This window comes from Callithrix jacchus, chromosome 5 (assembly GCF_049354715.1).
Source record: "Callithrix jacchus isolate 240 chromosome 5, calJac240_pri, whole genome shotgun sequence".
Lineage (NCBI taxonomy): Eukaryota > Metazoa > Chordata > Mammalia > Primates > Cebidae > Callithrix > Callithrix jacchus.
The window spans coordinates 54,506,445-54,533,900 of record NC_133506.1 but is presented as its reverse complement, the minus strand read 5'-3'; the positions used below and the strand labels follow the sequence as shown (position 1 = coordinate 54,533,900).

At 41.2% G+C, this 27,456-nt stretch overlaps 1 protein-coding gene across 4 annotated transcripts in view; it reads left to right on the top strand.

Moving 5' to 3' along the window:
* The first annotated feature begins 1,458 nt into the window (after positions 1-1,458).
* Positions 1,459-27,456, top strand: part of LOC144582509 (uncharacterized) — a 47,861-nt gene continuing 21,863 nt past the window's right edge. For 2 of the 4 annotated variants that reach the window (XR_013535264.1, XM_078372033.1), the window contains exons 1-2: positions 1,459-2,529; positions 22,403-22,566. Coding sequence is in view for 3 of the 4 variants with exons in the window: in XM_078372033.1 (XP_078228159.1) it covers positions 2,452-2,529; positions 22,403-22,566 (242 nt within the window). In the remaining variant the exon portion in view is untranslated. The remainder of the gene's footprint in view (positions 2,530-22,402; positions 22,567-27,456) is intronic. The other 2 variants (XM_078372032.1, XM_078372034.1) reach the window with 2 other exon arrangements.

Below are 27,456 nucleotides of genomic sequence, written 5' to 3'. Positions count from 1 at the left end.
CTTTTACCATTTTCTGCATGACAGGTCTACTGGCAACACAGTTCCTCAATTTGCGTTTGTCTGAGAAACTCTGCATTTCTCCTTGACTTTTGAAGGACAATTTCACAAGGTACAGAATTCTAGGTTGGAGAGTTTATTCTCTCAATGTTTTATCTATTTCACTCCACCCTCTTCTTGCCTGCCTGGTCTCTGAGAAGCTGGATTTAACTCTTGGTAAGAATTACGGAGCAAGATTTTTTTCCCTTTGACTTCTACTTCTTTCAGATTTTTTCTTTATCTTTGATTTTCTGTAGTTTGAAAATGATATGTCTAGAAGTGGAATTTTTTGTTTGTTTTTGTTTTTTGCATTTATCCTGTTTGGTATTCTCTGAGTTTCTTGGGTCTGTGGTTTAGATCCTGAATTTGTAGAAATTCTTAGTCATTATTATTCCAATATTTCTTCTATTCCATTCTCTCCTCCTCCTTCTGGTATACGGCACCCCTTTGTAGTTGTCTCATTGTTCTTGGATATTTTGCTCTATTTTTTTTTAGTCTTTTTTTCTATTTGCTTTTCATTTTTGGAGTTTTTTTTGGGGGGGGGAGCGGAGTTTCATTCTTGTTGCCCAGGCCAGAGTGCAGTGGCATGATCTCATCTCACTGCAACCTCCAATTCCCAGGTTCAAGCGATTCTCCTGCCTCAGTCTCCCAAGTAGCTGGGATTACAGGCACCCACCACCACACCCAGCTAATTTTGTATTTTTAGTAGAGATGGAGTTTCACCATGTTGGTCAGGCTGCTCTCAAATGATCCACCTGCCTTGGCCTCCCAAAGTGTTGGGATTCCAGGCATGAGCCACTGTGCCCAGCCTCATTTTTGGAGGTTTTTATTGAGATATCCTCAAGCTCAAAGCTTCTTTCCTGAGTTATAGCCAGTCTACTAATAAGACCATCAAGGGCATTTTTTTCTGTTACAGTGATTTTGATCTCTAGCATTGCTTTTTGATTCTTTCCTAGAATTTCTAATTCTCTGCTCACATTGCCCATCTGCTCTTACATGATGTATACTGTGTCAATTGGTGCCCTTCGCACATTAATCATGATTCTTTTAGATTTCTGTTCGGATCATCCAACATCCTTACCACATATGAGTCTGGTTTCGATGCTTGCTCTACGTCTTCAAACTGCATTTTTGTTTTTTTGTCTTTTAGTATATCTTCTAATTTTTTCTTGGTTACTGGACATGATGTACTAGATAAATGGAACTGTTGTAAATAGGCCTTTAGGAACGTGTTGGTGAGGTGTAGGGGGAGAAGCATTCTGTAGCCGGATGACCTGGCTTTAGCCGGATGTCTCAGTCTCTCAGTGAGCCTGTGTTCTCAGACTGTGAGGTCACAACTGCTTCTCAGTCCTTGTCTCCTCTGAGGTGGGTTAGAACAGCCAGAGTGGGCTGGAGTTGGGGACTTCTGCCATGTGGTAGGCTGGAGCCAGCTAGATTTTGAGTTTACTTATTTATTTATTTTTGCTCAGGTCAGTTAGGTTCTGATAAAGGCCCAGCAGGTTAGGCTCTGGTTAGTTTCTCCTGTTGACAGACCTTGTTAAAAAGAACAGGATACCCTGGTATATTTCAAAATGGTTCCTTTTCCTGTCCCTTTGCCAGGAGCATGAGGGGATTTTTCACTGACATTCACTCTAAAGACCCAGCAGCTCTCCTGGAGGTCAGACACAGAAGTTGAAGGGGGGGCGCTGATGACTGGGTCCCCCTGGCATTTTTATCTCTTAGATTTGTTCCCATGGAGCCCCCAGCAATTCCTGAGTGTCCATTTGGCCTCTTTCCTTGCTTTTCTTTCTGTAATGGACTCCAGCCAGATTCTCCTAAAACCCTTGACCAGCTTAGCACATGCATATCCCAGCTTCGGAGGTCTCTGCTTCTAATGGCTTGCACTTGGGACTGTCTTCAGTCTATCTTGGGTTACTGATGCCACCTCCCTAGAACTCCCCAAGAGCAGAGACACTGGAAAGTTTATGTGTCCTTGGGGCAGAGTTCTTAGCCAATGACTGACAGGTGCAGGAGTATGAAAACCAACCTCAATGCGGGACCAACTCTGAAGTGTAATTTATGCTCTAGAGTTACCTAGATGAAGTGGGATTTTGCAAGATATGACACCTCATCTCACTAATCAACTTCTCCTGGAAGTAAATAATTATTTGCACACGAATTGTCATCTCGGGGTCTGCTTGAGGAATAACCTGACCTAAAACAGTCACGCTTACACTTTGTAGTGTATATGTATTCATTCAGGCTCTTTGAGCTATAAGAAGTAGAAAACCAAATATTCATTAATATTCCTGGGAAGTCTGTGGGATGACCCAGCTTCATGCATGAATAGATCCAGAAACTCAAGACATTAGGAACCTGCCTCGTCCTGTGTGTATTACTTCAGCTTCTTGCTCTTTGTTGGCATTTTCTTCTCTAATGGCCAGCAGGCTTTCTCTACACACCAGGGAAGATGGCTTCAGGCAGTCCACATACTCCCATGCCCACAACACAAAGGTAAGGCTGATTATTCTCCAACTTCAATGTCTTGGTAAGGAAGGAATTTGACTGTGGCAATATGGGTCAAATGTCTACCCTGGACCAATCTATCTGGCCATGAGGGCAGTTTTTAGGGTTATTTGTGGATTGCTGTTCAGGATCCATTTCTCCTCCCATTTCCATAAGAAAATCACTCTTCCCCATCAGTGTATTTCATCAACAGGAATGGAGCAACTGGTTCAGGATGTGTGTGCAGCCCCATCGGGGCCTGACAGGAGAAGAATTATGCTGGGACCTTCTGAAAAAGAGAAGTTTCCCTTTCCTTCTGTTAGAGCCAACAGGGCACTTTCTTCCCCAAGGAAGTGGCATAGGGTTGTTACCTTTGTAAACTGACAGTCCTTTGTTTTTTCTTTTCAGATAGGGTCTTGCTCTGTCACCAAGGCTGGAGTGCAGTGGCATAAACTCAGCTCACTGCAGCCTCAGCCTCCCCAGTAGCTGGACTCACAGGTGTGCACCACCACATCCAGCTATTTTTTTTTTTTTTTTTTGAGAGATGGGGCCTTGCCTTGTTGCTCAGGCTGTTCTTGAACTCCTGAGCTCAAGCAGTTCACCCACCTCAGCCTGCTGAAGTGCTGCGATTACAGGCATGAGCCACTGCACCTGGTCAGTGCTACCTTTTGCCAGACTGAAAGGGGATTTTAGAACTGCTGGGGGCACATTACATGGAGCCAGAAGATGATATCAATCTGCAGAAAAAGAGGGGAGAGCGACAGGGAGGGGAGGAGCAGAGCAGGAGAGGAGAGGAGAGAAGCAAGGTGGGCTGGTTCTTGATGATGTCATTCAGTTGCTGTATCAAACTTGCCTGAAGTCTACCATTGGACATTTTTGCTTTTTAGCTAATTTTAATTATTTATTGTGGGAAATTTCAAACATATAGAAAATTAGTAACAATAATAAAGCTTCAGTAATTATCAGTTCAGCCAATCTATGCCATCTGCATTTGATTTAGTACTTACTAACCCTCCCTACATAATTATTTTGAAGCAAATTTCTATCAAACCTTTTCATCTTTTTTTCTTTCGAGATAGAGTTTTGCTCTAGTTGCCCAGGCTGGAGTACAATGGTGCGATCTAGGCTCACCGCAACCTCCACCTCCTGGGTTCAAGCGATTCTCCTGCCTCAGCCTCCTGAGTAGCTGGGATTATAGGCATGCACCACCATGCCCAGCTACTTTTCTGTGTTTTTAGTAGAAAAGGGGTTTTTCCATGTTGGTCAGGCTGGTCTGGAACTCCCAACCTCAGGTGATCTGCCTGCCTCGGCCTTTCAAAAAGTGCTAGAATTACAGCATGAGCCACGACGTCCAGCCTCCTCTTCATCTTAAAATAAGTCAAGTAAGTATTTAAAACACACAACATGAGACATTACACATAATATATAATATTAGCCATGATACATGTGATATCAACTATGATATTATAATACCTAATAAAATAATTTCTGTTTGTTTTTTGAGATGAGTCTCACTCTTTCACCCAAGCTGGAATGCAGTGGCACTATCTCAGTTCACTGCAACCTCTGCCTCCTGGGTTAACACAATTCTCATGCCTCAGCCTCCCAAGTAGCTGGGAAGATAGGCACCCATGACCACGCCCAGCTAATTTTTAGTAGAGATGGGGTTTCATCATGTTGGCCAGGCTGGTCTTAAACTCCTGACCTCAAATGATCCTCCCACCTCAGCCTCCCAAAGTGCTGAGATTATAGGTGTGAGCCACCGTGCCCAGCAGGGAATAATTTCTTAATATCATCAAATATCTAATCAGTGCTACATTTCCCACATTTCTTCAATGTTTATGTCCTTTGGATGGGTAATTTCCATTGATCTTTCTTCTGCCATCTTGAATATGTATTTAAGCCTATCTAGTCAGATTTTAATTTTAGTTATTATACTTCAGAGCTCTAGAATGTCCCCCCACATAGCTTCCATTTATCTATTGTGACTTTGTATCAGCCCATTCATTTATACCGTATTTTCCTTTAATTACTTGAACATCTTTCTGTCTTCTTGGAGGTCTTTTTCTGCTACATCCAACACCTGAGTTCAATCAGATTCAGTTTCATTGGCTGTCTTGTTTTCTGGGCATTTTTCGTGGTGGTGGTTCTGTTTTGTTTTGAAGGTTTTGGGGGCATGTTTGATAATCTTGGGTTGGAAATTGGACATTGTAAATAATACAGTGTGGACTCTGGATTTTGTTGTGTTTTTCTGAGGATCATTGTCTTGTTGTCCTAATAGGCAATTAACTTGCCTGGATTCCAATTACGAAGTTTTTTCCCCTGTAATGTTTAGCACCTGCCACCTCTGTCCTATCCTGCACGTTTCTCACTGCTGCTGTTTCAGCCTGGACCCTGGGCGTCTCCCTTGTGCCTGCTTAACTTGGTGATCAGCCAGGATGAAGCTCATCATCTCTGTGGCTTCTGGTTTGTGCAGGTTCCTGCCTAATTTCCAGCTGCTCTGTGGGCTTTAAGGTCTGTCTCATGTACACCTGTAAGAGAAGACTTCAGTGCTTGGTCTTTTAGTCTGTGTATCATTGGGGAATGGACTCAGAAGGAACAAGAAACAGAAAGCAAACTCCCAGACCTCACCTCCTGCATAGCTTATTCTTCAAGAGAAGATTTCTCCTTGATCTCTGCCTCCTTTTTCACCAGGACTATGAGGTTTCCCCAGCACCCGCATGGCTTATTTTCCAGCCGGGGAATTGGGCAGAGTTTACATTGATAATTTGTCTTGCTTCTTCTGTGAGTCTTTCACCAGCAGTATTTGCTGTTAAAATTCCCAGCTGCGGGCTGGGCGCAGTAGCTTATACCTGTAATTTCAGTAATTTGGGAGGCTGAGGCAGGTGGATCACCGAAGGTCAGGAGTTTGAGACTAGCCTGACCAATATGGTGAAACCTTGTATCTACTAAAAATACCTAAATTAGACAGGCATGGTGATGCATACCTGTAGTCCAGCTACTCAGGAGGCTGAGGCTGGAGAAATGCTTGAACATGGGGGGTAGAGGTTGCAGTGAGCTGAGATCACACCACTGCACTCCAGCCTGGGTGACAGAGCAAGACTCGGTCTCAAAAAAAAAAAAAAATCCCAGCTGTTTTTCTCCACTTGAACTCTGATTGTTAATTCCTTGAAATGATAAGGCTGTGGTTTCACCACAGATTTTCAAAGCTAGCAGCTTTGGGGGTTGAGGAATAAGGTCAGGTCAGAAAGCTACAAATGTGCAATTTTTGCCACTTCCAATTGTGTTTTATATTAAATTCTCCTCCAGTTTCTGCCTGGTTTTGGACATTTCCAGTGTCTTTAAATAGTGGGGATTTTGTTGTTTCATCTCGTTTTTACTTTTGTTACATTGGGGAGGGTTTGACTGAACACTATGCTCCTCTGTCCTGGACTCATTCACTGGCTTTAGTGTACATCAATATGTCTTTCCTCAATTAATTATTATGAAGCCAAAAGATAATTTTCTAATTTCATCATATCTTCTATATGTCATCATTGGCTTTCTGTTGTCAGCAAGATGTCCCTTCTCCCTTGTCTGTTTATACTAGTGAGGAGTTATTATTATTATTATTATTATTATTATTGAGTCTCGCTCTGTCACAAAGGCTGGAGTACAGGGGTGTGATCTCAGCTTGCTGCAACCTTGGCCTCCCAGGTTCAAGTGATTTTCCTGCTTCAGCCTCCCAAGTAGCTGGGACTACAGGCACGCACCACCATGCCCAGCTAATTTTTGTATTTTTAGTAGAGACAGGGTTTCACCTTGTCGGGCAGGCTGGTCTCGAACTCCTGCCCTCAGGTGATCCACCCACCTCGGCATCCCAAAGTGCTTGGATTACAAGCGTGAACTACCATGTCCAACCTCATATTATTATTTTTATACTTATCCATTTTTTATATTGAAATTAGCCCAAGTGGGAAGACTTTCAAGCTAGTTTCTGTGTCATCTAAATATGCCTCCATCTTCTTTGGAACTTCCTTACTTTCTGGTACAACAAAGTGTTCCAGGCTCCCTGACCCAGCCCTCTGGTATGATCATAACACCGGGAACATTGTTGTTGATTATCATTATCAAATTTTACTTATTGTCTATGCTGTAGGAGCCCTGATTCATTTTGGGGCAGACAGCATTTAGAATCTGAGATATAATCACTAGGTCTGCTCATTGGCACAGCTCTTTCAGTATCTGAACTTAAACACACAAAAGTAATTACATAATATATAAGTATACTACAGTCATGTGCCACATGACATTTGGGTCATTGGTGGACTGCATGGATGACAGTCCATAAGATTATAATGCAGCTAAAAAATGCCCCTTGCCTAATGACCTCGTGGCTGTTAGAAAGTTGTAGCACAAGGCATTCCTCACGTGTTTGTGGTGATGCTGGCATAAACCTACTATACCACCACTCATATAAAATGATAGCACATACAATATACAATACTAAATCATGCTCATAAAGAGCGATGTTGTTGGTTTATGTATTTACTATACTATAGATTTTTAAAGTTTTGTTTATTTATTTTGAGACAGAGTTTTACTCTTGTTGCCCAGTCTGGAGTGCAATGGCTTGACCTCAGCTCACTGCTACCTGCAATTTCCAGGTTCAAGCAATTCTCCTGCCTCAGCCTCCCCAGTAGCTGAGATTACAAGTGCCTGCCACCATGCCTGCCTAATTGTGTGTGTGTGTGTGTGTGTGTGTGTGTGTGTGTGTGTTTAGCAGAGAGGGGATTTTACCATATTGCCCAGGCTGGTCTTGAACTTCTGACCTCAGGTAATCCACCTACCTTGGTCTCCCAAAGTGCTGGGATTACAGGCATGAGCCACCACACTGGCCTCTACTATACTTGTTATCATTATTTTAGAGTCTACTCCTTCTACTGATTAAAAAAAAACAGTTAACTGCAAAACAGCCCCAGGCAGTTTCTTCTACAGAGATTCCAGAAGAAGGTATTGTTATCATAGGAGATGATGGCTCCATGCCTGATGGGCCCTAAAGACCTTCCAGGGAGACAAGACATGGAGGCAGAACAGTGATATTCATGATTCTGACCCTGAGCAGACCTAGGCTAATGTGTGTGTTTGTGTCTTCGTTTTTACTTTATTTTTAAGTGTGTCTTAGTTTTTAACAAAAAAATTTAAGAAGTTAAAAAAGTAAAAAGAGAAGAACACTTATAGAATAAAGATATAAAGAAAGAAAATATTTTATATGGCTATACAATGTGTTTGCGTTTTAAGCTGAGTGTTATTACAAAAGAGTCAAAAAGTTACAAGTCCAGGCTCAGTGGCTCATACCTGTAATCTCAGCACTTTGGGAAGCTGAGGCGGGCAGACCACCTGAGGTCAGGAGTTCAAGACCAGCCTGGCCAAGATGGTGAAACCCCATCTTGGGGTTTAGTACTTTTCTACTAAAAGTACGAAAAATTAGCTAGGCATGGCGACAGGCACCTGTAATCCCAGATACCTGGGAAGCTGAGGCAGGAGAATCGCTTGAACCTGGGAGGCAGAGGTTGTAGTGAGCCTAGATCACACCACTGCACTTTAGCCTGGATGACAGAGCAAGATACTGTCTCAAAAAACAAAAAAGCGAAAAAGAATTTTAAAGTTTGTAAAGCAAAACAGTTACAGTATGCTAAGGTTAGTCTATTATTGAAAAAAGAAATGTTATAAAGTTGAGTGTAGCCTGTGTGTGCAGTGTTTATAAAGTATACAGTAGTGTACGGTGATGTCCTAGACCTTTCCCAGAGCCGCTTCCAGTCCTGCAAATTCCATTCGTGGGAAGTCCCCTACACACATGTACTATTTCTCACAATCATTTATGCTGTATATTTACTGTATCTTTTCTATGTTTAGAAACACAAATACTTATGATTGTGCCCACAGTGTTCATTACAGTACCGTGTGCTACAGGTTTACAGCCTAGGTATGTACATTTGTACCATCCAGGTTTATGTAAGTACACTCTAGGATTTTTGCTCAGTGATGAAATTGCCTGATGACACATTTCTCAGTATGCATCCCCATTGTTAAGCACCACATGACTGTATACAAAATCATGTATAGACATACACATACTTGCATACAAACATGCATACGAATGTGTCTCTGTTAGCTCCCATAGTGTGTTTTAACATATTCCTTTGTCCCTTGTATTTCTGTGAAATCAGTATGTTGATCTAGAAACTCGGTCAGATTCACATTTTTTGTTTCATTCTGTCGCCCAGGCTGGAGTGCAGTGGCACTATCATAGCTCACTGTAACCTTCATCTTCTGGGCTCAACTGACCTTCCCACTTCAACCTCCCACTGAGTAGCTGGGACTAAAGGTACATACCACTATGCTTGGCTAATAGATTTAATTTTTTAAGGCTAAACTATTTCCTATGTAGTGTTGTGTGGTTTCAGCATGAGTTATATAACATCTAGTTATTTATTTATTTATTTATTCATTCATTTATTCAGACACAGAATCTTGCTCTGTTGGCCAGGCTGGAGTGCAGTGGCATGATCTCGGCTCACTGCAACCTCTGCCTCTCAGGTTCAAGCAATTCTCCTGCCTCCACCTCCTGAGTAGCTGGAATTACAGGCACCCACCACCATACCCAGCTAATTTTTGTATTTTTAGTGGAGATGAGGTTTTGTCATGTTGCCTAGGCTTGTCTTGAACTCCTGAGCGCAAGTGACCTGCCCGCCTCGGCCTCCCAAAGTTTTGGGATTACAGGCGTGAGCCACCATGCCTGGCCCCTTAACATTGAATTTTCTCTCTTTTCTCCTTTTTTCGTTGTGAGCAGCCATTGATAATGATTGTTGAGATCTATTAATTCATTAGGGGTTTCTGGCAGATTCAAGATGGCCACTCTCAATCTGACACTCTTCCCATCTGAAGATGAGGACTATGTCCTCCTCCCCGAGTTTGGGCAGACTCTGAGTCTGCTTTGACCAGTAGAATGCGGTAGAAGCAATGCTGGGTCAGTTTCTGGACCCAGGCTTTGAGATACCTGTGACTACTTCTTCCTGTTCTGGAACAGTCACCTGGCAACCCAGGCCATCAGGTAAGACTCTAACTACTATGCCGGTGAGACTGAAAGGATAGAAAGACCTAATGTTATGTGAAGAGGCAGAGAGGCCATTTGAGCCCAGCCATCCGCCTGTCCCAGCTAAGATTCCAGGTATATGAGCAAAGCCTCCTGTACTCCCCAGACCAGACCAACTGTTAGTCAAATACCACTAAGTGACCTCAGTCAGTGTCCAGCAGGGCAGAAGAATTGCCCATCTGAGCTTTGCCCTAATTCGGGATCCACAAACTTGTGAAACAGAATAAAACATTTATTACTTTGAGCCATTCAGTTTTGGGAGAGGCGTGGTGTGCTACACAGCAGCAGATAACCAGAATATGGTTTACAATAGGTTATGTTCTAATTGTATACTTTCTTCTTCATTTATTAACTGGAATAATTCTATAAAGGCATGTTACCCTTATCAACGATTTGGTTGCTCTGAGCTTCGTATTATTTTTAAAATTTGAGTTATAATTTATATACAGTAAAATTCAACTTTTTAAGGATACAGTTATGAGTTTTGGCAAATGAATACAGTCGAATAAGCACAATGGCGACGTAGAACATTTCCATCACCCAAAAACATTCCTTCATGCTGCTCTGCAATTAACAATTTCCCTGTCCCCCAGGTTTTGGGGAACATCGATTCTGTCTCTGTCCCCGTAATTCTGCCTTTTCTACTCCTATGAATGAAATGTTATGGAATATAGGATTTGTAGTCTGGCTTCATTCACTCAGCATAATTTATTTGAGATTCAATCATGTTGAGTATATCAGAAGTTCATTTCTAGTTATTGCTGGGTATAATTCCACCATATGGACGTATCATAGTTTTTAATTCATTCACCAGTTGAAGGACATTTAGGTTGTTTCTTGTTTTCTGTAATTATGAATAAAACTACCATAAACACGGATGTGTGAACATAAGCTTTCATTCCTCTTGAATTGAATTTCATTCCTCTTGAATATCTAGAATTGGGTGTTTTGAGTCATATGGAAAATACATGTTTAGATTTATAGGAACTGCCAAAATATTTGTTTATTTTTAATTTTTAAAAAATAGAGACAGGGTCTCACTATGTTGCACTATGTTGTCCAGACTGATCTTCAACTTTGGGCTCAAGTGATTCTCCGCCTCGCCCCCACCGCAGTGCTAGGATTACAGGAGTGTGAGCCGCTGCACTGGCCCCAGATTGTTTTTTAAAGTGGATGCATCTTTGTGCATCCCGGCCAGCAGCATGTGAGAGTTCCAGCTGCCCTACATCCTTGCCACCTTTGATATCATCAGTTTTTTCTCAATTTGTTTTTGTGTTTTAGTTTTGTCTTGGTAATAGCTGTATCACATTGTAGCTTTAATTTGCAATTCCCTAATGACTAATGTCATTGAGCATCTCTTTTTCCTTTTCCTTTTTTTTTTTTTTTGCACAGAGTAACAAGACTGAACCATGGAGCATGGAGTATCTTTTTAGGTGCATATTTGCTGGTTTTTGTTTTTGTTTTTTTTCAGACAGAGTCCCACTCTGTCACCTGGCCATATAGGTGTGGATCTTTCTTTGGGTGCTATTCTATTCCAACTGATCTACGTATCCTTTGATCTGTGTATTCATCCTTTCAGCGATAACAAACTGCATTGATTATTGTGGCTTTTAAGTGACTCTTGAAATCAGGTAGTTTGAGTCCTCCAACTTTGTTCTGCTATTTTGGCACTTCTTGTTCCCTTGCCTTTACACACTAATTTTAAAATCAGGTTGTTTACTTCTACAGAATTCTAGGATTTTGTTTGGGATTGCACTGAACTTACAGGTTATTTTAATGAAATTTATGTCTTAATAATATTGAATCTTCCAATTCAAACCTATGGAATATCTCTCCATTTATTTAGATCCTATTTTATTTCTGTCATCAGTGTTTGGTACTTTTCTGTATGCTGATCTTGCACATATTTTGTTAGATTTTAGCCTACATATTTCATTATTTTCAGTGTTCTTGTAAATGGTACTTAAAATTTTTTTATTTTGTGATTACTCATTGCTAGTCTATAGACATTCAATTAATTAAATTGACCTTGCTAAATGCATTTACTAGTTCTGACAGATTTTAAAATAGAATCTTTCATTTTCCACATCGATAATCATGTCACCTTTGAATCAAGAGTTTTATTTCTTTATCACCAATCTATATTACTTTCTTTTCTTGTTCTTGGTTTCTTCCACTGGCTAGGGCCTTCAGTATGATGTTAAATACAATAGTGAGGGTGAACACCCTTGCATTAGGAGAAAGTTTTCAGTCTTTAATCGTACGGTATGTCATCAGTTGTAGACTTTGAGTAGTTGCCCTTTATTTGATTGTGAAAGTTCCCTTCTGCTTCTAGTTTTGGAGTTTTTATAATGAGTTGATGTTGAATTTTGTTCAAGTATCTTTTTTTTCATTATATTGAGAAGTTCATATAGTTTTTCTTCTTAAGTAAATTGAATTACACTCATTGATTCTTAAATGTGGAACCAATTTTGCATTTCTGGGATAGCTCCCCCACTTTGTCATAATGCTTTATTCTTTTTATATATTGCTAAACACAGTTTGCCAATATTTTGTTGAGGATTTTTGTTATCTATGTTTATGAGGGATAATGATCTAAAGGATTTTCTTTCTTGTAGTGTTCATTTCTGGTTTGGGTATTGGTGTTATGACCTCACAAAATAAGTTGGGAAAGAGTTCTTCTTTTCAATTTTCTGGAAGAATCTGTGGGAAATTGTATTATTTCTTTCCTAAATGTTTAATGGCATTCACCACTGAAGCCAATAGGCCTGGAGTATTTTTGTTGAAATATTTTAAATGACAAATTCAATTTCTGATAGATACGGGAATATTTATTTATTTTCTCTTTAGTGAGCTTAGGGAGTTTGTGTTTTCCAAGGAATTTGCCCATTTTATCTAATTTATCAAATTTATAGGTATAGTATTGTTTCAAATATTCCTTTATCCTTTTAATGTCTAAGATCTATAATGTAATATTTTTCACTTTTGACATTAGTAATCTGTTTTCTCTTTTTTCTTGATCAGTTAAGCTAGGGGCTTATAAATTTTGCTCCTCTTTCTAAGAAACCAGTTTTATGTTTGATTTTCTTTATTATTTTTATCTTCAATTTCATGAGTTTCTGCTTTTATCTTTATTATTTGTTTATTTCTACTTGCTTTGGGTTTACTCTTCCCTTTTCTCTTTTTTTCTTTTTCTCTCTTTCTCTTTCTCTCTCTCTTTCTTTCTTTCAGGCGGAGTCTTGCTCTGTTGCCCAGGCTGGAATGCAGTGGCACAGTCTCAGCCCACCACAACCTCTGCCTCCCAGGTTCAAGCGATTCTCCTGCCTCAGCCTCCCGAGTGGCTGGGACTACAGGTGCATACCACCATGCGCAGCTGATTTTTGTATTTTTAGTAGAGACGGGGTTTCACTACATGGTCCAGCCTGGTCTGACCTCGTGATCTACCCACCTCAGCCTCCTACAGTGCTGGGATTACAGGCGTGAGCCACCACGCCCAGTCTACTCTTCTTTTTCTAGTTTCTTAAGGTGGTATCTTAGGTCATTGATTTGATAGCTTTATAGAATATATCTTTAATGCTATCAGTTTTCCTCTAAGCACTGCTTTAATTGTATCCTACAACTTTTGGTAAGTTGTTTGTCCATTTTAATTCAATGCAAAATAGTTTTAATTGCCCTTGTGACTTTGACTTATGGGTTATTTGCAGTGTGTTAATTTCCAAATATTTTAGGATAAACCAGACATCTTTTTGTTACTGGTTTTTAGTTTTTAATTCCTTTGTGTTCAGAAAACATACTCTATTAGATTGCAATTATTTTAAAATTGTTGAGGTTTGCTTTATTTCCTAGAACGTGTACTACCCTGACATATGAACTACAGGCTTTTGAAAAAGACAACGCATGTTCTGTTTTTGTTGTGAAGAGTATTTTATAAATGCCACTTATGTTTCTTTCATTAATAAGGCATTTTCATTAGGTATTCTATGTCTTGTCTTTTAAAATGTTTCTACCAATAAGAAACTATTATCAGTCCAGGCACAGTGGCTCACGCCTGTAATCCCAGTACTTTGGGAGGCTGAGGCAGGTGGATCACCTGAGGTTAGAAGTTCGAGACCAGCCTGGCCAACATGGTGAAATCCCATCTCTGCTAAAAATACAAAAATTAGCTGGTCATTGTTGCGGACACCTTTAATGCCAGCTACTTGGGAAGGTGAGGCAAGAGAATTGCTTGAACCCAGGAGGCAGAGGGTGCAGAGAGCCAAGATGGCACCACTGCACCCCAGCCTGGGTGACAGAGCGACATTGTGTCTCAAAAAAACAACAATAACAAAAAAAACAAAAACAGAAACCTCTAAAAACTGTTATCAGCCTGGATGTTTGCCCAATTCTGTGGCCACAAGTGCAAGTTGATCTGATGGGCACCCTCTTCAGTATTGTATGGCTGGAGTTGAGGGTAACCTTTCTCCAAAGGCATTTGGGTTGCTGGCCAGACAAAAACAATAAAATGCAAACTGCAGTCCACCCTTTGACTTTCTTTTTTTTTTTACGTTTTTAATGTTAACTTTTAAAAATTGTTTATTTATTTTATGGAGACGGAGTTTCCGCATGTCACCCAGGCTGGTCTCAAACTCCATGACTTAAGCAAACTCCTAGACTCAAGCTATCTATCAGCCTTGGCTTCCCAAAGCGCTGGGATTACAGGTACAAGCCACTGCTCCTGGCCTACCCTTGACTTTCAAGGGTTCATGCACACCTGGACCTGTGCACAGACACATACTCATAATCCCAACATGTACAAAGTTGTACATTTTCCCATATGCATCTTTTAAATAACTCAAAATCTTCCTTCTTTTACAAATTAAGACCATGTCCTGTCACATTCAATTAAAACAGAGCTCCAAGCCCAGCTTCTCTGTGTGGGATGCATACTCCTTTTGATCATGTTTGAACATTACTCCTCCTGTTTCAGCAACCTATGAGCTAGATGATAAATGAACATACTCCTACCTGTCCAAGGATGCTGTGGTGCAGAACAGCCATAAAAATATCCTCTGTGGAGTGTGATGTCTCAAGCCTATAATCCCAGCACTTTGGGAAGCTGGGACAAGAGGAGTGCTTGAGTCTAGGAGTTTGAGACCAGTCTGGGCAATATAGTGAGATTGTCTGTACAAAAAAATTTTTAATTAGCCAAGTGTGATGGTGCATGCCAGTAATCTCAGCTACTCAGAAAGCTGAGGTAAGAGGATCGCTTATGCCTGGGAGGTTGAGGCTGAAGTTATTGTGTCACTGCACTCCACCCTGGGCAACAGAGCAAGACCCTGCCTAAATATAATATATATGAAATATATATGATGAAGAAAATATATATAATATATGGAATATGTATATTATGTATGGAGTAGAATATATATATGGAATGTATATGATCTATATTATGTATGGAATATATATATTATATGTGAAATATATATTATGTTTTATATGTCATATATTTGGAATATATATTATGTTATATATGTTCTGGTTGGTGCAACAGTAACTGCGGATTTGAACTGTGATTTTCAAATCATTATAACTAGGCTCAAACACATCTTTATTAATAAAAGTAGGAACAATTACAATCAACACATTTTTGCCAATGATAAATAAGTTTGTTTATTCTTGTAATGTAAAAATCCATGCGTTAGGATTTGGTGAACTCTTGGAAAGCATTTTCTGTATCCCGCTAGTTGTGGAAGCATTTTCTCTGCAAAACGTTGTCAAGATGCTTGAAGAAGTGGCAGTCAGTGGGTGAGAGGTCAGGTGCATATGGTGGATGAGGCCAGACTTCACAGTCCACATTGTTCAACTTTTGAAGCATTGGTGTGGGACCTGCAGTCAGGCGTTTTCCTGGGGTAGAACTGAGCCCTTTCTGTTGACCACAGCTGCAGGCATTGCAGTCTTCAGTGCATCTCATTGATTCGCTGAGTGTACTTCTCGGATGTAATGGTTTTGCCGGGATTCCGAAGGCTGTAGTGGATCAGACCGGCAGCAGACCACCCAGCAGTGACCATAACCTTTTTTCTGGTGCAAGTTTGGCTTTGGGAAGCGCTTTGGAGCTTCTTCTCAGTCCAGCCACTGAGCTGGTCATCGCTTGCTGTTGTGTAAAAATCCACTTTTCGTCACACATCACAGTCTGATTGAGAAATGGATCATTGTTATGTAGAATGAGAGAAGAAGGGACTTCAAACGATGATGTTTTTGATTTTTGCTCAGCTCATGAGGCACCCATTTATCAAGCTTTTTGAGCTTTCCAATTTGCTTCAAATGCCGAACAACCATAGAACTGTAGGTGTTTACTCTAAAATTGACCACATAATTGGAAGTAAAGCACTGCTCAGCAAATGCAAAACAACTGAAATCATAACAAACAGCCTCTCAGACCATAGTGCAATCAAGTTAGAACTCAGAATTCAGAAACCGACCCAGAACCGCACAGCTTCATGGAAACTGAACAACTGGCTCTTGAATGTTGACTGGGTAAACAACGAAATGAAGGCAGAAATAAAGAAGTTCTTCAAAACCAATGAGAATGAAGACACAACGTGCCAGAACCTCTGGGACACATTTAAAGCAGTCTCTAGAGGAAAGTATATAGCAATAAGTGCCCATATGAGGAGAATGGAGAGATCCAAAATTGACACCCTATCGTCAAAATTGAAAGAGCTAGAGGAGCAAGATCAAAAAAACTCAAAACCCAGCAGAAGACAAGAAATTACTAAGATCAGAGCTGAGCTGAAGGAGATTGAGACACGAAAAACCCTTCAAAAAATCAATAAATCCAAGAGCTGGTTTTTTGAAAAGATCAACAAAATAGACAGACCACTAGCCAGATTGATTAAAAATAAAAGAGAGAACAACCAAATAGATGCAATAAAAAATGATAAAGGGGAAATCACCACAGATTCCACAGAAATTCAAACCATCATCAGAGAATATTACAAACAACTCTATGCACATAAACTAGTAAACCTGGAAGAAATGGATAAATTCCTGGACTCCTGTGTCCTCCCAAGCCTAAACCAGGAGGAAGCTGAAACTATGAATAGACCAATAGCAAGGTCTGAAGTTGAGGCAGCAATTAAGAGCCTACCTCATAAAAAAAGCCCAGGTCCAGATGGGTTCACAGCCGAATTCTACCAGACACACAAGGAGGAGCTGGTACCATTCCTTCTAAAACTATTTCAAACAATCCAAAAAGAGGGAATCCTTCCCAAATCATTTTATGAGACCAACATCATCCTGATACCAAAACCCGGCAGAGACCCAACGAGAAAAGAAAACTTCAGGCCAATATCCATGATGAACATAGATGCAAAAATCTTCAATAAAATATTGGCAAGCCGATTGCAACAGCAAATCAAAAAACTTATTCATCATGATCAAGTAGGATTCATCCCAGGGATGCAAGGCTGGTTCAACATACGCAAGTCTATCAACGTAATTCACCACATAAACAGAACCAAAAACAAAAACCACATGATTATCTCAATTGACGCAGAAAAGGCATTTGACAAAATTCAACAGCCCTTTATGCTAAAAACCCTCAATAAACTCGGTATCGATGGAACGTATCTCAAAGTAATAAAAGCTATTTATGACAAACCAACAGCCAATATCATACTGAATGGGCAAAAACTGGAAGCATTCCCTTTGAAATCTGGTACTAGACAAGGATGCCCTCTCTCACCACTCCTATTCAATATAGTACTGGAAGTTCTAGCCAGAGCAATCAGGCAAGAAAAAGAAATAAAGGGTATTCAAATAGGAAAGGTGGAAGCCAAACTGTCTCTATTTGCAGACGACATGATAGTATACCTAGAAGACCCCATCGCCTCAGCCCAAAAACTCCTGAAACTGATAAACAACTTCAGCAAAGTCTCAGGATATAAAATCAATGTGCAAAAATCACAAGCATTCGTCTACACCAATAATAGACTTAAAGAAAGCCAAATCAAGAGCGAATTGCCATTCGCAATTGCTACAAAAAGAATAAAATACCTTGGAATACAACTCACAAGGAACGTAAGGGACCTCTTCAAGGAGAACTACAAACCACTGCTCAACAAAATCAGAGAGGACACAAACAGATGGAGAAACATTCCATGTTCATGGGTAGGAAGAATTAATATTGTGAAAATGGCTATACTGCCCAAAGTAATTTACAGAATCAACGCTATCCCCATCAAGCTACCATTGACTTTCTTCACAGAACTGGAAAAAACCACCATGAACTTCATATGGAACCAAAAGAGAGCCCGCATAGCCAAGTCAATTCTAAGCAAAAAGAACACAGCGGGGGGCATCACACTACCGGATTTCAAACTATACTACAAGGCTACAGTAATCAAAACAGCATGGTACTGGTACCAAAACAGAGATATAGACCAATGGAACAAAACAGAGGCACCGGAGGCAACACAACATACATACAACTATACAATCTTTGATAAACCTGACAAAAACAAGCAATGGGGCAAGGATTCCATGTTTAACAAATGGTGTTTGGAAAACTGGCTAGCCATGTGCAGAAAGCAGAAACTGGACCCCTTCCTGACACCTTACACTAAAATTAACTCCAGATGGATTAAAGACTTAAACATAAGACCTGGCACCATAAAAACCCTAGAAGGAAATCTAGGCAAAACTATCCAGGACATAGGAGTAGGCAAGGACTTCATGAACAAAACACCAAGAGCATTGGCAACAAAAGCCAAAATAGACAAATGGGACCTAATGAAACTCCACAGCTTCTGCACGGCAAAAGAAACAGTCACTAGAGTGGATCGGCAACCAACAGAATGGGAAAAAATTTTCGCAGTCTACCCATCTGACAAAGGGCTGATATCCAGAATTTACAAACAACTCAAGCAGATTTACAGGAAAAAAACAAACAAGCCCATTCAAAAGTGGGCAAAGGAGATGAACAGATACTTTACGAAAGAAGACATATATGAGGCCAACAATCATATGAAAAAATGCTCATCGTCACTGGTCATCAGAGAGATGCAAATCAAAACCACATTGAGATACCATCTCACGCCAGTTAGAATGGCGATCATTAAAAAATCTGGAGACAACAGATGCTGGAGAGGATGTGGAGAAAAAGGAACACTTTTACACTGTTGGTGGGAGTGTAAATTAGTTCAACCATTGTGGAAGACAGTGTGGCGATTCCTCAAGGCCTTAGAAATAGAAATTCCATTTGACCCAGCAATCCCATTACTGGGTATATATCCAAAAGACTATAAATCGTTCTACTATAAGGACACATGTACACGAATGTTCATTGCAGCACTGTTTACAATAGCAAAGACCTGGAATCAACCCAAATGCCCATTGATAATAGACTGGATTGGAAAAATGTGGCACATATACACCATGGAATATTATGCAGCAATCAGAAATGATGAGTTCGTGTCGTTTGTAGGGACATGGATGAATCTGGAAAACATCATCCTCAGCAAACTGACACAAGAACAGAAAATGAAACACCGCATATTCTCACTCATAGGTGGGTGATGAAAAATGAGAACACATGGACACAGAAAGGGGAGTACTAAACACTGGGGTCTATTGGGGGGAAAAGGGGAGGGCCAGTGGGAGGGGGAGGTGGGGAGGGATAGCCTGGGGAGAAATGCCAAATGTGGGTGAAGGGGAGAAGAAAAGCAAAGCACACTGCCATGTGTGTACCTACGCAACTGTCTTGCATGCTCTGCTCATGTACCCCAAAACCTATAATCCAATAAAAAATTAAAAAAAAAAAAAAAAAAAGAACTGTAGGTGTTGAGTTCTTCAGCAATTTCTCATGTAGCTATAAGAGGACCAGCTTCCGCACTTTGGGAGGCCGAGGCGGGTGGATCACGAGGTCAAGATATGGAGACCATCCTGGTCAACATGGTGAAACCCCAACTCTACCAAAAATACAAAAAATTAGCTGGGCACGGTGGCGCGTGCCTGTAATCCCAGTAACTCAGGAGGCTGAGGCAGGAGAATTGCCTGAACCCAGGAGGTGGAGGTTGCGGTGAGCCGAGATCGCGCCATTGCACTCCAGCCTGGGTAAGAAGAGCGACACTCCGTCTCAAAAAAAAAAAAAAAAAAAAAGAGGACCAGCTTCCATGATTGCTCTCAATTGGTCGTTGGCAACTTCCACTAACTGGCCACTATGCTCCTCATCTGCAAGGCTCCCCTCTCCTTTGCAAAACTTCTTGAACCCTCACTGCACTGCACGTTCGCAAGCAGTTCCTGGTCCAAATGCTTCATTGATGTTGTGAGTTGTCGCCACAGCTTTACAATCCATTTTGAAGTCGAATAAGAGTATTGCTTAAATTTGCTTTTTGTCTGACGTCATTTCCATAGTCTTAAACAAATATAAAATAAACAGCAAGTAATAAGTCAGTAGCAAAAATAAATAAATAAAGCAAGAAATGCGCATTAAGATGATGTATGAGATAACCACATTTAAAAATGTATTCCAACTGGGTGCAGTGGCTCATGCCTGTAATCCCAGGACTTTGGGAGGGCGAGGCGGGTGGGTGACCTCAGGTAGGGAGTTTGAGACCAACCTGACCAACATGGAGAAACCCTGTCTCTACTAAATATACAAAAATTAGCTGGGCATGGTGGTTCATGCCTGTAATCCCAGTTACTTGGGAGGCTGAGGCAGAAGAATCGCTTGAACCCAGGAGGTGGAGGTTGTGTGAGCCGGGATCTCCCCATGGCACTCCAGCCTGGCCTAGGCAACAAGACCAAAACCCTGTCTCAAAAAAAAAAACAAAACAAACAAACAAAAAAACTCCAATTTAAAATGGCAAATTTCAACAATGCAAAATTGCAATTACTTTTGTACTAACCATATATTATATATCCATATATATGAGATACATAATTATATCTTCCATATATATAATATGTAATTATATATATCTTTAAGGCAGCTTTTCCTCTTTTTTTTCCTGGTCTATCAACATATTGCTTTCAATGTAATAGACCAATTAGCCATTATGGCCAATGGTCCATGTTCATTGGGAACAATTTATGTCCCAAAATGAGGACTTTGACAAAGACCTCTCAAGGAGTAAAAGGAAACATTGTCTGGTATTTTCTCTTTCATGATGGAGAAAAATGCATTTGCTCAATCAAAAGTGTATACCAGGGTCTGGTGCGGTGGCTCATTCCTGTTTTTCTAGCACTTTGGGAGGCTGAGGTGGGCAGATTACTTTAGGCCAGGAGTTCAAGAGAAGCCAGGCCAACATGGCGAAACCCCATCTTTACTAAAAATACAAAAATTAGCTGGGCGTGGTGGTACATGCCTGTAGTGCCAGCTACTCAGGAGGCTGAGGATCACTTGAACCAAGGAGGCAGAGGTTGCAGTGAGCCAGGATTATGCAACTGCACTCCAGCCTAGGCAACAGAGTGAGACTCTATCTCAAAAAAGAAAAACAAATTGCATACCAGGCCAAGTGCAGTGGCTCACACTTGTAATCTCAGCACTTGGTAGGCCAGGGCAGATGGATCACCTGAGGTCAGGAGTTCAAGACCAGCCTGGTCAACATGGTGAAACTCCATCTCTACTAAAAAGACAAAAATTAGCCAGGCGTTGTGGTTCATGCCTGTAATTCCAGCTACTCAGGAGGCTGAGGCAGGAGAATCCCTTAAACCCGGGAGGCAGAGGTTGCAGTGAGCCGGGGTTGTACAACTGCACTCTACCCTGGGTGACAGAGCAAGGCTCCATCTAAAAAGAAATGTGCATGCCAGTTTTCAGGTACTGTATTGATCTTCTCCATGAGAAGAAGATGTGAGTTAGGATGGGATCAACAGTTGGAGAACCACCTGATTAAGGCTAATTCAGCTGACACCCTGTGCAGCAGCTGAACTGTAGATTTAGTAGGGATGTCACAGAGGTCACCAAGCACACCCTTTCCCAGTGTTTGATGTTTGGGACTATCTGTGTCTTCCTTAGAGAGGTAACAGTGCTTTTGGTTGCTCTTTTGGAGGAAAGAGGAAGTTCCAGTATCTTGTTTTTGACCCTGCCCACCATGGTAGCATTTACTCCAGGCCTTATAAGCCAGTGGGTGACAATGCCTGATTTTGAGGAGATCCACCCAGCTTTCTATATCTGGACAGAAAAGTTCGTTGGGTGGGTTTGCTATTGGTGGACTCGATCCCAACTGCATTCATCTCTGGATCCACATAGACCTCATCCAAATGGCAGAACATGGTGATGTCAAGGTTCCTGGGATCCCAATAATTAGCATTAATTAGATGGAATCCAGTATTCAATAGACCAAAGGGTTTGGTATGTTGTTTTCTCCCAGGGCACATTTCTTTTTGGAGAATGTGAGGAAGAAGGCCTCCCTGTTGCCTTGGTGATTATGTGGGTCTCAAGGATACCTAGACCATATTACTTATGGTCTCCAGTCTCTAGACTAGAGACCCTGGATCAATGAAGTGACCCAGCACACGGAATTAGATACAAGTTCTTGACTTCCTTGTGTCTTGATTTTCATTAGACCTGGACTTATTTTATTCTGTTTTTATTTTATGGTTGCATACTAAAGGATGGGGCACCTGTCACTTTAATTCCTGGAAACCCTCTAATTCATTAACCACTGCTAAAGATCTCTGGGCCTTACACCATGTTGTGAAACCTAATACGCATGCCTGCCTTGTCGCCTATTACGATTACTCAGTCTACTTTCCTTCTGGCAGGTAACTGTGGCCACGTGGACCAAGCCAACCCCAGCTCCTCTCATCCCCATTGAGATCAGCAAGGCAACTCCAGCCCATACCACCAACATCCCCAGGCCAGGAGAACAGCCCTTTGGGAAGACTGCCATGCCATCTTCCTCACCAACCCATTTCTCAAGGCAAAGGTAAGTGGAGAGCCTTCCAGGCCTTCTGGGAGCCACATGGAGGCAGGAAGAGCTGGTAAGCGGGAAACCCACTGCAGTTCCAATGCAGGATTCCTCTCTTCTGAAGTATTTGAATTCTTTCTCTGTCTTGTGCCAAAGCGTCTCTGGCTTTGCCATGTCATTTTGCACAGAGCAGCATTCAGAACATTAGCCAAAGCAGCAAACTGCTAAAGCAGCTGCCCACGCCCCTGAAAGAATGCACTTAAATCAGTAACTTCATCCCAGCTGAGAAACAAACCCCACCCTCTATGCCCAGGGCCCCTAAGTCCCTTCTCACAATGACATAACTTTTGTTTGTTTTGTTTTTGTTTACTCTATGATTATACATATTGGTGTAGCCATGCTCTTCCTTCAAGAAGTAATTCTTCATTCTCCTTCCATAATAATGCCTTTCACTCCCAGGCCTTGTTGAGTTTCAATTCTGGTTACCAGCAAAGCAAAAATGTGTGGTAGCAGGGCATGAGAGCACGGTTAGTTTCCCTCAAAGGGCGAGGACTCTTCCATAGGGAGGAGAGGCACAGTGGAAGTGTTGCAGAGTGGTGGAGCCAGAGGATTCTCAGAATATTTCTGGGGCCAGACACAGTGGCTCACACCTGTAATCCCAGCACTTTGGGAGGCCAAAGTGGGCAGATCATGAGGTCTGGAGTTTGAGACCAGCCTGGCCAATGTAGTGAAACCCCATCTCTACCAAAAACACAAAAATTAGCTGGGCATGGTGGCGGATGCCTGTATTCCCAGCTACTTGGGAGTCTGAGGCAGGAGAATCACTTGAACCCAGGAGACAGAGGTTGCAGTGAGCTGAGATCGTGCCACTGCACTTCAGCCTGGGCGACCATGTGATACTGTGTCTCAAAAAAAAAAGGAATATATTTGGATATTTTTATTCCAGTTCCATCTTGTCAGGCCTTCCTCCTTTCTCAACCATTGCCCTCACTTTTTGTTAAAAGTGCTGTAGACTGTAAATTCAATCGTGTTAATACACAAATTGCAGGTTCAGTCTCGGATGGGTTCAGTTTTCAGCATTTAACTCTGATTAGAACCAGAGTTGTTTTAAACTTACTTGTAGAAAGACTTTAATTTCCTTCCTTCCTTCCTTCCCTCCTTCCTTCCTTCCTTCCTTCCTTCCTTCCTTCCTTCCTTCCTTCCTACCTTCCTTCCTCTCTTCCCTCCCTCCCTCAGCCCTCTTTCTCTCTCTTGTTCTCTCTCTCTTTTCTCTTTCTTTTCTTTTATAATACACAGTTTCACTCTGTTGCCCAGGCTGAAGTACAGAGCTGCAATCTCTGCTCACTGCAACCTCTGCTTCCCAGGTTCAAGTGATTCTCTAGCCTCTGCCTTCTGAGTAGCTGGGATTATAGGCGCATGGCACCACACCCGGCTAATTTTTGTATTTTTAATAGAGATGGGGTTTTACCATGTTGGCCAGGCTGGTCTTGAACCCCTGACCTCAGGTGATCCACCCACCTTGGCCTCCCAAGGGGCTGGGATTACAGGTGTGAGCCATCTTGCCCAGCCAATATTCCCTTTTTTGAGGCATTTTTAGATTTGGGTTATCGTTGTTTTTAATTTGGCCAATGCTCACAGAAGCCACCACTCTATTTCATATTGCTTTTAAATGTTTCATCCCCTTTTAATTGGCATCTGCATGATGAAAATGGAAAAAGGCAAGGCATATGTATAATATGCTACTAATTTTATTGAGATGTAATTAACATATTATAGAATGCATTTTTTTAAGTACACAATTCAGTGGTTGTAGTATATTCAAAAGATTGTACAATCATCACCATTATCCGGTTCCAGAACATTCTCATCACTCCAGAAAGAAATCCTGTTCTCATTAAGAGTCACTTCCCATTTTTTCCTCCTCTAGCAATCTGTTTTCTGTCTCTATGAATTTGCCTCTTCTGGGCATTTCATATACATGAAATCATACAATGCACTGACTTTTGTGTCCAACTTCTTTCACGCAGGGTGCTTTCAAGGCTCATCATGTTGTGGCATGTATCAGTATTTCATCTTTATGACTGAATAGTATTCGTGTGTGTGTGTGTGTGTGTGTGTGTGTGTGTGTGTGTGTGTATAATACAATACATATGTTGTGTATATATATTTTTTAACACAGTTTATCTGTTAACCAGTAGATAGACATTTGGATTGTTTCCACTTTAGGCTATTATGAATAACATGGACATTGGATTAAAGTTGACAAGTTTTTGTGTGAATTTGTGTTTTCCCTTCTCCTGGGTATACGCCTGGAAGAGAAGTGCTGGCTGATATGCTAAGTGGCGGCACTATCTTACATTCCTTCCAGCAATGTGCGGAGGTTTCAGTTTCTTCATATCCTTGCCAATATTGCTATCGTTGATTATAGCCATGTTAGTGAGTATGAAGTAGAGTTTGTTGCCTTTTATGTAAACACAAAGAGGAAAGAAGGATATATGTATATGCAACTGCTTAGATGTACACAGAGTGGCTCTGGAAGATTACATGAGAAACTGACAATACCGGCTGCCTCCAGGGAGAGGGACTGGGTAGCTGGTGGCTGATGTGGAAGGAAAATTTTATGCCACTCACCCTTCTCTAAGATATTAAGTTTTAGAGCATGTGCAAGTATTACCTATACAAATAATTAAATTAATATGAACTTAAGTTAAATTTGACTGGGCATGATGGCTCACACTTGTAATCCCAGCACTTTGGGAGGATGAGGTGGATGCATTACCTAAGGTCAGGAGTTTGAGACCAGCCTGACCAACATGGCAAAACCCTGTCTTTACTAAAAATACGAAAACTAGCTGGGTGTGGTGGCAGGCACCTGTAATCCCAGCTACTTCGGAGGCTGAGGCAGGAGAATTGCTTGAGCCTGGGAGGTGGAGGTTGCAGTGAGCCAAGATTGTGCCACTGCACTCCAGCCTGGGCAACAGAGTGAGACTCTGTCTTTTTTTTTTAATTGAGTTAAATGTATTGATTTATAGCAAGCATTGGCTAACTATAGACTGTGTACCAAATCTAGCCTGCCACCTGTTTTCATATGGTCTGTGTGTTAAGAATAGTTTTTACATTTTTAAATGGTTAAAAAATCAAAAGAAGAATATTTTGTAGCACATGAAGTGATATGAAATTCAAGTCTTAATATCCATAAATAAGCTTTTACGGGAACACAGCCATGCTAATGTGTTTACTTTTCTTCCACGGGTGCTTTTGTGCCGCACTGGCAAAACTGAGTAATTATGCCCGGGGCTGGATGTAGCGTTCTCATTGCCTTAAACTGCTACTTGGCACAATGAAAACTGCAGTTACACAGTTAAAAAACAACAGGATTTTGAGTGCTGCATATATTGCCATGCTCTAACTTTGAAACGATTATGAGTACATGTCTTTCATATTAAAATAAAAAAGAAGATAAAAGTAGACTTTGAATGTCTGTCAGGTATAATGGGGTGTGAAGTATTTTGCTATCACATCACATGACAAAACACTGTGTGTATTGTGCAATGACGTGACAACCTTCTAAAAGAGGATGATATGCATCAACATGGCAGAGATCACGGCAAAATTTCTTCACAAAAATTAAAAATGACAAAGAATCCATAACTAAATTATCAAGTAGTTCATTTGTTAGCCAAGAAAGAAATCTGTTTATAAATGGAGAGTTAATTAAATGATGTTTGATTATAACAGCTGAATAAATGTACCCAGAGAAAATAAATGTATTTAAGAATACTAGCCTTGCATTGAGAAGAGTTGGTTGAAGGGTTTAGGACATTGGGAGTAGCATCAATAGTCCATCAAAAACAAGGCAGTTTTGATTGTTTTTTGGATTTTTTTTTTTTTTTTAGATGTAGTCTCACTCTGTTGCCCAGGCTGAAGTGCAGTGGTGCGATCTTGGCTCACTGCACCCTTTGCCTCCCAGGATCAAGCTATTCTTCTGCCTCAGCCTCCTGAGTAGCTGGGACTACAGGTGCAGAGTACCACACCCAGCTTTTTTTTTTTGACACAGAATCTCACTCTGTCACTGAGAGTGGGGTACAGTGGCATGATCTCCGCTCACTGCAACCTCCACCTCCTGAGTTCAAGCGATTCTTCTGCCTCAGCCTTCTGAGTAGCTGGAACTACATGTACACACTACCATACCCAGCTAATTTTTGTATTTTTAGTAGAGACAGGGTTTTACCATATTGGTCAGGCTGGTCTCAAACTTCTGACCTCAGGTGATCCACCTACCTCAACCTCCCCAAGTGCTGTGATTACAGTTGTGAGCCACCGTGCCTGGCCAAAAGGCAGTTTTTAAAAAACTTGAGAAATCAATGCTGAATTTGAAGTGGCTAGAGGAGTAGCCTTTTGCATGTAACATTTACAAGGGCCGGGAGTGATGGCTCACGCCTATAATCCCAGCACTTTGGGAGACCAAGGCAAGTGGGTCACGAGGTCAAGAGATCAAGACCATCCTGGTCAACATGGTGAAATCCCGTCTCTACTAAAAATACAAAAATTAGCTGGGCATGGTGGCACGCGCCTGTAGTCCCAGCTACTCGGGAGGCTGAGACAGGAGAATTGCTTGAACCCAGGAGGCGGAGGTTGCGGTGAGCCGAGATTGAGCCATCGCACTCCAGCCTGGGTAACAAGAGTGAAACTCTGTCTCAAAAAAAAAAAAGAAAAGAAAAAACAACTACAAGGGAGAATATTTTTAAAGAAGTTGAAAAAACATTAATTCAGTATAATCAGAAGTATAATCTGCTAAGATGTGTTACAACTAATGACAGTAAAAATTATGTGTGGCGCAGCAAGAGGCCTGGCTGGACAACTTTGTTAAGCTCACAGACATGTAAGTGGGTTAAAGCCTGTGAAATT